The 12,820-nt window shown below is 33.8% G+C and overlaps 1 protein-coding gene across 17 annotated transcripts in view; it reads right to left on the bottom strand.

The window, feature by feature from the left end:
- The window catches only part of LOC106780258 (golgin subfamily B member 1), a 39,068-nt gene extending 26,669 nt beyond the window's left edge, over positions 1 to 12,399 (bottom strand). For 11 of the 17 annotated variants that reach the window (XM_014668518.2, XM_014668525.2, XM_014668528.2 and 8 more), the window contains exons 1-12: positions 12,046 to 12,397; positions 9,211 to 9,454; positions 8,896 to 9,024; positions 8,269 to 8,490; positions 7,938 to 8,110; positions 7,492 to 7,765; positions 6,981 to 7,156; positions 6,560 to 6,827; positions 5,568 to 5,953; positions 5,299 to 5,443; positions 4,473 to 4,951; positions 4,216 to 4,360 (exon numbers count right to left, since the gene is read on the bottom strand). In XM_014668518.2, coding sequence (XP_014524004.1) covers positions 4,216 to 4,360; positions 4,473 to 4,951; positions 5,299 to 5,443; positions 5,568 to 5,953; positions 6,560 to 6,827; positions 6,981 to 7,156; positions 7,492 to 7,765; positions 7,938 to 8,110; positions 8,269 to 8,490; positions 8,896 to 9,024; positions 9,211 to 9,454; positions 12,046 to 12,087 — 2,683 coding nt within the window. In that variant the 5' untranslated portion in view covers positions 12,088 to 12,397. Of the gene's footprint in view, positions 1 to 4,215; positions 4,361 to 4,472; positions 4,952 to 5,298; positions 5,444 to 5,567; positions 5,954 to 6,559; positions 6,828 to 6,980; positions 7,157 to 7,491; positions 7,766 to 7,937; positions 8,111 to 8,268; positions 8,491 to 8,895; positions 9,025 to 9,210; positions 9,455 to 12,045 lie in introns of all 17 variants that reach the window. The other 6 variants (XM_014668520.2, XM_014668529.2, XM_014668530.2 and 3 more) reach the window with 3 other exon arrangements.
- Positions 12,400 to 12,820: the final 421 nt, after the last annotated feature.

The following is a 12,820-nucleotide window of genomic DNA, read 5'->3' as shown; positions in this document are numbered from 1 at the left end:
AGATATGAATATTCCCTTTTTAGAATGGGCCACTTCAATTCCCACAAAAGTACTTCAATTTTCTCAAGGTCTTAATTTCAAAATTCTTGGCCAGATGTTGGCCTAAAAGTTGTTGCTTCTCCTCATCATCACTTGTCACTATAATATCATCCACATAAACCAGTAATACTATCACTCCCTTTGACTTAGAGTGTTTAATGAATAGAGTGTGGTCTCCTTTACTTTTTTTAAAGCCTAGACCGATCATAACTCTAGTAAACCTTCCAAACCATGCTCGTGATGATTGTTTTGAGCCCACAAAATTCCTTTTTTGCTTACAAACAGTGTTGGCAACTGTTTTTCCACCATATCCCACAGGCAATTCCATGTAAATCTCCTCTTCAATTTCTCCATGGAGGAAGACACTTTTAACATCAAATTGTTGCAAGTTCCACCCATAATTAGCTGTTAGGGATAATATCACCCTAATTGTATTCATTTTTGCAATTGGAGCAAATGTTTTCATGTAATCAACTCCATAGTTTTGAGTGAATCCCTTAGCTACTAACCTTGCTTTGTACCTCTCAATGGATCCATCGACCTTGTATTTTATAGTATATATCCATTTTCACCCTAATGGTTTCTTTCCATTTGGGAGAGCAACCAAATCCCATGTACTATTCTTTTCTAATGCTTCCATTTCCGCATCCATGGTTTGTTTCCATTTTTTATCACTTAATGCCTCGGATAAAGAGGTAGGTTTGGTTGTAGCTTTTAGGCTTGTGAGGAAGGCTTTATGGGTAAGTGAGAAGTTTTTAAAGGATAGATAATTGGCTAGAAGGTACAATGGCTTAGTGATACATTTCCTAGTTTCTTTCCTAAGGGTAGTTGGAATATCTAGGTCCTCACAAAAAGGTGCTGAACTAGATTCAGGTTTCTGTACATTTGGAAAATCAAAGGTTGATTCAATGTATATTAAAGGATTAGGAGAACCTCAAGTAATGTTGGGTTAGATTGTTGGACATGGACAAATTTTGGAATGACCTTTGTCTTGTATAAACCAGTTGTTTCCCAAATCTTACAAGCCCCATCAGCCCCATCTTGAGTTGATTTAATGGGTTCCTTCTCAATTGTTAAACTTTTAGTCCCTAATTATGTTCCTAAACTTAAGTCAGGGAGCATAAGGGGATCATTTTAGTTTCTGGTAGTCTCCCTCTAAAGTTGATCTTGGTTGAAGTAACCTTTGTGGTAAAAAAGGGTGACATCTCTTCACACAATTTTTGGGATGGTCAGTTATAGCATTTATATCCCTTTTGTATTGATGAGTATCCTTTGAATACACATTTTAAGGCTCTAAGATCAAGTTTACCTCTGTCACCATTATGGACATGGACAAAAGAGACACACCAAATATTCTTGGAACAAGGTAGATGGATGTGGACACATTAGGATAAAAAGAGGATAGAACCTCCATAGGGCTCTTGGAAGCTAGAATACTAGAAGATAGTCTATTAATTAGGTAACAGGTAATGAGAACTACCTCTCTCCCCCCGACCCAAAAAACCATTTATGTTGAAAAAGAAGAGACACGGGAGGACTCTTGAATGGTACCTTCTTTTTGACAAAAGGAAATAAGTCTATGATTAAAGTAATCTTTGACATTATCAGACTATCCTCTTAATGCTAACACCAAACTGATTTTTTATCATGGAGAAAAAACATTGAACCACATAGCTGACTTTGGATTTTTGTTTTAGTAAGAAAACCTATGTGACACGAGTACAATCATCTATAAAGGTAAGAAACCAACAAGCACTATAAACATTTGGGATAGTTAAGGGACCCCACACATTAGTATGAATTAAATAGAAGGGAAAAGTGCTTGGATTATTACTAATTGGAAAAGGAAAATGTTTGTGCTTAGCAAGCTCACACATTTCACAATTGAGACTTGCCACATCTAATTTGCCAAAAAGGGAAGGAAATAATGATTTTATGACCCTATAGGAAGGATATCCAAGGCCACAGTAATGTAGGAAGACCTTCTCCCTGTTGGTCTTTATTGAATCAAAGAAAAAAGAGGTATTATTTTCCATGTCTGGTGGTAGATTTGGATGGTTCAAGTAATACAAGCCATTCCATTCTCTACCATGTCCAGTCATCCTCCCCGAATGGTTTTTCTGTAGAATACAAACATTGTCATAAAAAGTAACATTACATGAGAGATCTTGTATGAATGTTTTTATGAAAATAAAACTGATAGACAATTTCAGAATTTGAAGGACATTTTTAAGGGTTATTGATGGGCTTATTTGGAATTCTCCTTAACCTGCTGCTCTCATTAGAGAGCCATCAACTGTGGATATTTTCTTGTTGCTAGGGCAAGGGGTGTAAGTTGATAAATGTTTAGGTAGGGGTGTCATGTGGTTGGTAGCCCTAGAATCTAGTATCCAATATGGGTTATGGTTTTTATCTGAGGCATTAAGTCCAAAAGAAGAAAACTCACCAAACATACCTGAATGTGCTAGAGAACAACTACCTAGTGACTTATCCATCTTTTTGAGGAATGATCTCATCTGCTCTACTAATCTTGGTTAAGTTGAATCACTCCTCCTCTGTTTTCTACATCTTGGTTCAGTCCTCCCTTTCTAGTGTTGTCTCCTTTTTTTCACCACTCGTTGTCATGAGTATGTGAACCCCAATCTCTACTAGGTGGCTTTCCATGCAGCTCCAACGTTTATCGTGAATGTGGCGAGGCTTGTTACAAAAGGTACACCACACTCCTACAGCTTCCTTCTCCATATTGGTTATTCGCCCCTTTTTCAGATCTACCATCATGGCCAATCCGAAAGCTATCATGACTGAATTTTGCATTGTTGGGGTTTCGAGCATTATTCCCCTTTTGCTTTCTTCACTTCTAACCATAGCTACTACTTCATTTATTTCTGTAATTTGTCTTTACCAAGAATCTAGACTCTCACTTGATCAAAATCAGAGTTAAGCCCCACCAAGAAATCATAGACTCTATCTTGCGCAATATACTCTTTGAGCATTGCTGAATCATCTAGCACTTGGCTTTTATGACCCGGTAAGGGTCTAATTCCATCCATTGGGATTTGAGTTGATTGACATACTCTGTACCAGTTTTGTTTCTGTGTTTTGCAACGACAGCTTTACCAGTTTTGTTTCTGTGTTTTGCAACGACAGTCTTTACCTTCATTTATATAGCTTTGGAGTATGTTTGCTCCATGGCATTCTAAATCTCCTTTGAAGAATTAAGAAATATGCAAGTATGAGTTATTTTTGGATCATGGAGTTCCATAGCCATGCCATGTTCATAGAGTCCTCTTCATCCCATTTTGTAAATTTAGGTTCTTCTTATATAGGAGCATCTTCAATCAAGTGGTTTGCTTTCCCTATACCTTTCAAAGTTCTGCGAACAAGCTGGGCCCATTTCAAATAATTCTTCCCATTCAATTGGTAGCCAGTGTTGAGGTTTTGCAGTTGTTCCTGAGTGTCCTGTGATGCAGTATTCACCACTTCAAGAATTTGGTCAGCCATGTCCACATAGTACAATGACCTTAAGGCAGTGAATGAAGGCGACCCAAAAAAACGATTGACAAAAATGAAGGCTGGTGGCTAGGGTTTGGTGTGCGACAACAATAACGCTGAAAGGGATGATGGCAACAAGAAGTGGACTTTAAGCCTAACTCAACCCCATAAAATCAGCTTGTAAGGTGAGGTTTACACCCACTTATATACTATAAATTAGCCTTATCTCTAGTCGATGTGGGATTTCCAACACATCCCCTCATGCCGAGGTATATACATCTCGAGCATGGGACTAGACATTAATCAAATAATGTCCAACAAACACAAATCTCGCTAGGATAGACTCTTCAACCTGGCTTTGATACCGTGTTATAATTTAGGGTAGAATGATTCATCTTATTATGCTTGAGAATACACTATATATATATATATATATATATATATATATATATATATATATATAAAGCTAGAAAGCTATTTAAGGAAGTATAATAATAGCTCTTAGACAACCAGATCCCTATAATTCAGGAATATCCCCATCATATACTTTAATTATAATATGCTAAATAAGGAAACAATAAAACACAAATCATGACAGAAATAATACAGCTAATAAAACAGATTCTAACATTTTGGGATTAAGTTTGAGTCATATTTTATTCTAAAATTTCAAAACCTAATTACCATCTCTCTCTGACTTTGGCATCTCCATTTCAGTCGATTGTTGGGCATATGTTCCTTCCTCTACCTTGATTTCTATTGCATCCTTGTAGCCTAAATTCTCTGCTACTCTGCTGACTTTATCCTTGGTTTCTGGATTTCTTGTTTCCTAGTTGAATACATGTAATATAAGATTTGTGAAACAAGTTGGGAAAATAAGTGATTTGTTTGCTCGGAGGAAGCTGATATACATGTAAAATATTACTTCACCAATGCCTAACCTGTGCAACAGTGGTGTTTTTCTCAAGTTCAATTGCTGGTATGCACCATTGCTTGGCATTATCAAGAACTTCTGATTGATCAATGAATAGTGCTTCTTGCTGAGGAATTTGATTAGTATCACCTTGGACAAAGGCAGGAGTGGGTGATCTTGTCTGGCCTTGTTCGTCCTGTAACTGCATTTTTGTTTCTTCTTTTACCCTTTTTGGTTCTTCTTCTTTACTGAATTTTGGATTATTCTCAATCCCTTCTTTCACACTGACAGGAGATGTTGGAACCTCTTCTTTTTCATTTGTATAATTAGTGGCGTTTATTCCTACAGTTCCCTCAGTAACATATTCTGGTTTTTGCTCCTCATCGTTAGATAGTACTTTAGCATCTTCTTCTGACTCTATGTCTTCTCGACTACCCTCATCAAATACCCTGGTTCCCACCAATACTGTATTGGCTATTGGTTGTTGAGCTTCATCTTTTGGCACACCTATTGTTATAAAAAAGAGTTCTTGACATTAATCATTTACACCAACGTCGCATATCTTACTATTTAAATACATTTATATGCTCTCTTGAAAATTGGAAGTCACAGGCCACAAAATATTCCCATGTAGGCCCAAAGAATTACTGTTTATATCTTATCATTCACAGAAAGTGGTGAGTAAAACTGTGTCATCTTGAGATGCAAATTTTTTAATTTTGTGTGGATTAAATGATTTTCTTTTTTCATTTAAAGTGGTGTTTATTTTTTCTCAACATGAATATACACTTTTGTTTGTTTCTTGGTTTAGGTTTTTGAGTCACATTCAATTCTAAAATTTCAGAACTAATTACCTTCTATTTCTGACTTTGGTATCTCCACATCAGTCAATTGTTTGGCATCTGTTCCTTCCTCTGATCTGATTTCACTTGCATACTTGTTGTCTAATTTCTCTGTCACTATTCCAACATCGACTTTGGTTTCTGGTTTTTCAGTTTCCTGGTTGAATAAATACAATATAATTATAAAATTTGTATAAGAGGTTAGGAAAATAGAAGAATTTTATTTGTTCAGAACATGGCGATATATTTGTAAATTTTTACTTGTTTACGTTTCACCTAACCTGAGCAATAGTCAATTGTATGTCTTGTGCAATTTTTGGTATGCCGCCCTGCTTGTCATTATCACTTATTTCTGACTCGTTAATGTACGGTGTTTCTTGCTGCCGAATTTGATTAGTATCACCTTGTACAGAGTAAGGAGTGGGTGATCTTGTCTGGACTTCTTCCTCCTTTAACTGTGATTTTGTAGGTTCTTTAATCGTTTTTTCTGCCACTTGACTGCACTTTCCAGTATCCTGAGTCTCTTCTTTCTCTATGACATTAGATGTTTGCACCTCTTTGTTTGATTTCACAGTAACATTTGCTTCTGGACTACTCTCATCATGTGCTTTGGTTCTGACTAATTCTGCTCTAGCTATTGGTTGTATAGGTTCCTCTTTTGGCTCACCTGTTGCAAAAGAATTTCGAAAAGCAATTACTTACACAGATTGCATGTCTTACTTTTTCAGTACTATATATTTTTTTATGTCAACAATCATATTTTATTAGTGCATATTTCTTTGATTATAATTAGAAGTGTATAACGAAAATATTCCTAAATCATAGTATCTAATTATATTCATGAATAATAGGGATCTGATTACATCCTTTAATAATAGGGATTTGGTTATATCCCTAAATCATAGGGATTTGATTACATTAAGTGCTGTTGTTATATTTCTCAAATTAGTTTTCCAATCTTGTATATGTATCTGATGTACTCTTAGCAATAAATTGTTTTATTCTACCCTAATATTAGAGAGTTGCAAAGCTTAAACTGGTGGCATTCCTGATGTTATAAAAGATCAGATATTATAAGGAATCGTTTGCACAAAGGGTGTTTGTTTTACTATTTTGATTCATTTATATTATTTTTGAAAATTAAAGTTGTAATAGCACCACTACAAGTTGCTTTATTGGGAAACAATAAGCTTTTGAAATAGAAGCCTACCATTTTTCTAGTCAAAATGAAACTAAATAGTAGTAGAAATTCATGATTTTTAAAAGCACATACTTTCTGTAGTGTCTTCTAGCTGCATGTTTGTTTCTTTTTGTGTCCCTTTTTCTTCCTCTAGATTAAAGTTCTTGTCATCCTCAATTGCTAGTTTCTCCTTCGCATGAGACATTGTAATCTCTTGCTCTATGGTATCATTAGTGGGGTTTATTTCTGAAGTCTCTCCATCCAAATATGGATGCTTTATGCATGTGGTCTCATTGTTCTGTGCTACAATCTGGGGTTCTGATTTCGCTTCACTTTCTGCAATGAGCTTGCATGCCTCTTCCTACACCCATATGTCGGTTTCAAAAAATACTGTCAGTGTTAAAATTTTTTATTCCAAGATATAAATAATATTCGGTGGATTTACATGTTCAAGTCTTAAAATAAAAGGTTTTATTTGTTTGTTGTTATTTAGTTTGGTTTGTTTGGTCCGAACCTCCGGAATTTCTTCTTTTGTGTCGAATTCATGTTGCAGTGCTTGCTTCTCATTTGCATATGTCACTGCAAGTCCTGCTTCTGGTTTTATATCTCCTTGAAAACTCTCATCATTTGCTTTGGTTCCGACCAATTCTGCACTGGGTAATGTCTGCAGGGCTTTATCTTCAGACCTCCCTATTGTTAAAGAAAGATTATATGGAAAGCAATCATTTACCTGAGGCGCTGTTACTATTTTAACACTTCCATATCTCCTCTCAACAACTCAAGGTTAAAGTGTCCCAAGAAGTTGCTTTAGGGGCCACAAAATTGCCATGTATGGTTATCATCCACATATGGAACTGAATAAAACTGTGTCATCTAAAGAAGCAATTTATTTTATTTTATGTGAAAAAAAGTTGTTTTCATTCTAAATTCATGTGTTTATTTTTCTTTTCCTGGTTTAAATATCATTGTGTTTGCCTTTTGGTTTTGGCTTTCGAGTACATTGTCAAACTTCAAAACATAATTACCTTTAGCTTCTCTTTTTGGTATCTCCACATTAGTCGATTGTTTGACATCCTGTGCTTCCTCTTCTCTGATTTCATTTTCATCTTTCTTCTCTAAATTCTTTATTGAGTCCGATTTGTGGACATCATCAGCTACTTTTATGCTGCTTTCTGATGTGACATGACCTTCTATTATATAATTTGTAGTGACATTCTGCATGCTAGTTTCTTCTGATTGTTGGTTTGCCTGTTCTTTTAATATGCCGATGTTGTGCTTGGTTTCAAGTTCTACAGGTTCCTGCTTGAATATATTTAAAGTATGAAACTAGTATAACAAGTTAATAGAATAGTTTGTTTTTGTTCACTGCAAACATACACACATACATACACATACATACATACACATACATACACACACACACACACACACATATATATATATACACTTGCCTACTTCACTATGGCCTAACCTCAATAACTGTGGATAATCTGTCAGGTTCCTTTTCAGCTATGCAGCTCTGGGCATTATCAGTCACGTCTGGTTGATCTTGATTAAGTGGTTGTTGCTTTATGATTTGATCAGTGTTTTGGTGGACAATATCAGGTGTGGGCAATCTTGGCTGGACTTCTTCCTTTAGTAGACCTGTCATTATGCATTTGAGATGTTTCAAAAGCTAAAGCATTTGAATTAAACTGAATACAAAGTAATAGAAATTATTTTGAGATAGAAGCCCCCAGTTTCTTGGGTTAAAGTTAAACTGAATACAAAGTAACAGAAATTAGTGAAGTTTGAGCACATACTTTCTGTTTCAGTGTTTAATAACTGTGTTTTCATTGCTGCTTCAATTTCTTTCGCTTCTTTATATAATTTCTCATCATCCTCAGGTTCTGTGCTGTTCTTCTCAGTGTCAATAACTGATGTTTCATCATTTTTATGTGTTTGTTGCTTTGAGATTTCGTCAGTGTGACCTTTGACAAATTCAGAAGTGGACACTGCAGGCAGGTCTTTATTCTCAGGTGGACCTATCATTAACAATTGAGATATTTCTTTGATATCACCCGTGCAAAGTTAACTAAAGTAGCTGCTTAGTAGTCATTCCAATAAACATCATGTCTGGAAAAACTAAAATTTTTACTGGCATTTCAAGCTACTAATAAGATCAAAGTTAAATTAATAATTTAAACATAATATCATACATTATTTACTTTTAATGCGGGTCTTTTTATCGGGATCTTTAAATGCAAGTTATTCAATTTAATAATGGCAAAAATTCTGGAGGCCATTTCTGAGTGAAAAATCGATTTTTGGGGTGATATGAAAAGTAATCAGCTTTTAATTGGAACCATAATATTTCTTTTATTTTATTTTCTAGGGTCAATATTTATTTGACTAAAGTAAAAAAATGTTGGTAAACTTTGACCACATACTATCTGTTGCTGCTTCCATCTCTTTTGCTTTCTCAAGTGTGAAATTTCCTTCATCCTTGTTCTCTAACTCTGCAGCGCCAACACATGCTGTAGTTGATGAAGTTTTCAGAGTCCCATCTACAGGCACACCTGTCATATCCAAAATAGATATTCAATGCAATGATTGACACAGTGTTGTCTATTTTAAAATTTTGTTCTACAATCAGTTTGTTTCTAGGATGTAAAACAACAGAGCAGGTTGTAAATTTTCAGAACATAATTACTTTTTTGTTTTAGATATTTGTAATTCCACTTCAGTGGCTTTGTTAATAATACCTATTTCCTTCTCTGACATGACTTTTCCATCTTTTTTTATCTCCGAATTATCAACAGAGTATAATTCAATAATCTTTTCTAGTGGTTCCTCATCACATTTTGATTTTATGCTGCCTTCCGTTGGCAACTGTTCTGAGTTGGAATGCTTTGTAATCACATTCTCCGTGCTGGGTTCTTCCAATTGGTGGTCAGCATGTTCATTATCTGCTGTATCTTTGCCCGTGAATTGGGTTTGATCAATTACCTGTTTGCATGTTGCATCAGAATCAAATTTGTATTACAGAAAAGAAGAAAATAAAGGATTGATTGTTTGCATGGATGCAACATGGGTATATTATGTTAGAATGAAGTTATCTGACTTAATTAATGGGGCACTCTGCAAAAAGAAAGGTTATTCAGCTCATGATTTTCAATCTAAACAAAACATTCTTATTATTTAAAGTATAACATAAATACTAAAAGCTTATCTAAATTAAATAAGATCTCACGCAAAGTTGAGGTTTTCCATATTTTTTAAACAATACAGTGCATCATTACATCTCCTAAAACTATAATTTTTCACTGCTTAGACCTCCAAGTTGATTCAACTTTCTCTTATTTTTCTAGATTCTTTTCACAGGATCCCTTTCTAGTCTTCAATACTATTACTAAGGTTGAAAATTTATACTTGATTGATCAGTAACATTTCATCGGAAAATCTCATGGTTTGTTGATGACATTGTAGATCAACATTTTTTTTCTCATATTGGCCTTGTGTTATCAACTATATGGGAATGGGATCATCATCTGCTTTCCGATAGATGCATGTTAACTACAGATTACTTGAAGATGTTGATTAAGGTACTTGACACTGTAATCTTTGGAAGACTCCCCTTCATGAACTGACTCTTGGTTCTTCTGCACATGCACTTTCATGAACCAGCAATCCCCAAAACTCAAGCTATTTGATGAAGACACACGAATGATTTTATATTATATCTCTAACACGCACTCACAAGAACCCTTTGGATTTGAAGCATTGATAACGTTTTGGCACACTTAATCGTGTCCAAATTCAACTTTTCATTACGAGAATGAAGTTCACAAGGATCTAATATTTCTCGTATACTTTATCTTATAAATGTTTATATCATGGTTTTGTAAAGAATGTTCTTCCATCTAATTATCAAGATGGTTTTCTAATTATTTTGTTAGAAATTTCAAAATAAATCTTTTGAAGAATGTGTTAAAGTTGTCAAATGTCAACAACTTCTCTGAAAAATCCATCTTCTGTGTGTAGTCTTGAGCTTTACTCAAAATTAGATAAAAGATATATTACCTAGGTTTGATAAGTCATGTTGACTATCACATATAACTTCACGAAGAGGTTTGCATTTAATTCTACATACAAAACATTTATTGCAGCTCTCATCAACTATGACAAAAGCACATTGAAGAACAAAGAATACATTAAGACTACACAATGAATAGAAATAATTTGAAACAACTACTTTTGTAATTTTTTTTCATAACTTTCTTTGTAAACTTGTCTTGTTCTAAAATGTTTGTTATTCCAAATAATACTCAATCTTTAGTCCACCATTCTAACAGAATACTCAAACAGCCAACTGACCTCCACTTCCGACATTATAAAAAATAACTCTTCCTTATCATACGTATACTAGTATTTTTGGATATACTTCACTCATACATGACCCGTTAAATAATCTATATAGGATAAAGCTACAAGAAACATCTAACTATGTGTAATATAGAAACAACTAAACGTTATTTCTTCATGAATCAAAGAGGGAGATTGTTAAGGATGTCTTCACTTTAAAAGATTGATTTGAAAGAGAGTGAGTGGATGAATTTGACGGAATTTAAGAGTAAATTAATTGTTTTTTTGAGGGAATTTGAAGATGAGTGAGAGTGAATTTGGAAATAAAGTTTAATTAGTAGAAATTGAAGATTACCAAAATACTCCTAATTATAAAAATAATATAAAATGAGAATTGTTAATTTTATATATAATTGTAAAAATGTTTATAAGAAGAAAAAAAATAAAAATTAATTTTTAAAATATAAAAAATAATAATTTAGTAAATTGAAATAATAATAATAGTGGAACTCAATTAAGTCTAACTTGAAACTATAAATAGTCTTAGAATTTGTCCTAAATTCATTAAAATTGTTACTTAGCGTATGAGTCATATGTCAACCCAACGTGGTAAAAGGGTGTATTAAGAAAACGTATGTTCCACATGGACTAGATCTAGGAATAAGCTTCAATAATATATTAAGAAGATGTTACTTGTATTCCTTCACTATTAAGAAGATATGCATCTTTTAATATATTGAGATAATTGTTATCATAAATAATCTTCAACAATTTGTTTTTATGTGTCAAAGTATGATATAATACGTATGATATAATACTTGGTATTGATCCTAGTCATGTTAGATGAGAAGATGATCTAATATGGGAAATTTGAGTCTCACATCGAGTGTTGTGAGATGATTGGTGAAGTATTTAAGTACTCGATTCTTGCCTTCATAGTAATTTGAGTATTTTGAGTTTAAATAACTGTTAAAAATTTATGTATGATGTAAAGTGTGATGAAAGAGCATGTATGCAATATATTTTTGTTTCCTTTTTACTAGTTTCAACTCTGTTTCGTCAAAATAGCTCATAATCAAAGGCAAAAGGAAATATTACTGCATAATCAAGTTTGCCAGGAGCATCAAGCAGAACACTACTTTTGACAAAGATAACTAATCTAAGTATTTGCTTCAGATAAAGCAAGATAAGTCTGCAAAAATTCAGTGATTAGAAACCTGTATAGAAGGACATACCAGAGAATACGCATCTTCTGGGGAATTGTTTTCAGCTTCCATGTTGCAGATCTGACCAACTCAGCAGAAGCATAAAGAGTATTGATGAATTTAACACGAACTATCTTCTACAGTGTTCTTTCACTTTCGTATCCTAAAGCATTATATTTCTAGCACAGTTCTGCTCTGTCAGAACTTGGTCAAATTCCAATCTAAACTCAGACTTGGTGTACATAAGCGTGTGCATGTGTGTATTAATACACTTGGATATCGGCATTACTGATTGCCATAACAGTGACAGTGCCACTTGTAATATGCTAAAACATATCAAGAGCAGTCCACAAATGNAATGGTCCTGCTGATAGATTAGTCACATGAAAANTTAATCAATTTCTAANTTTTATTATCGGGACTGTGGTATTTGAACAGTTCTAGTCAGACACCGAAAGCAAGCATCATCATTTATCTTTATAAAGCTGGCTTATGTGGAGTTTAGATTCTTGTCGATTCAATACATANATTAAATANCATGATCTAACAAAATTCATTAAGCTCTTTTTTCAGCAACCATCTAAATTTATTATTGGAACAATATCTCCCTGTTATAATTAATTTTAACAGTTTCATATCATAGTTATTATTTATAATGAGAGATGATTATGTTACTATTAATTTCAACACTTCTAAATAAAAGATAATGGGTTTATAAATGGGATTGTGATCTCCAAATACATTAGTGTTGTAAAATCAGATTAAACCAGTGCCTAATGTTGTAGAATAATTTTCAATATTTTCA

The sequence above is a fragment of the Vigna radiata genome, unplaced genomic scaffold (genome assembly GCF_000741045.1).
Source record: "Vigna radiata var. radiata cultivar VC1973A unplaced genomic scaffold, Vradiata_ver6 scaffold_171, whole genome shotgun sequence".
Lineage (NCBI taxonomy): Eukaryota > Viridiplantae > Streptophyta > Magnoliopsida > Fabales > Fabaceae > Vigna > Vigna radiata.
This window is presented reverse-complemented; position numbering and strand designations above follow the sequence as displayed.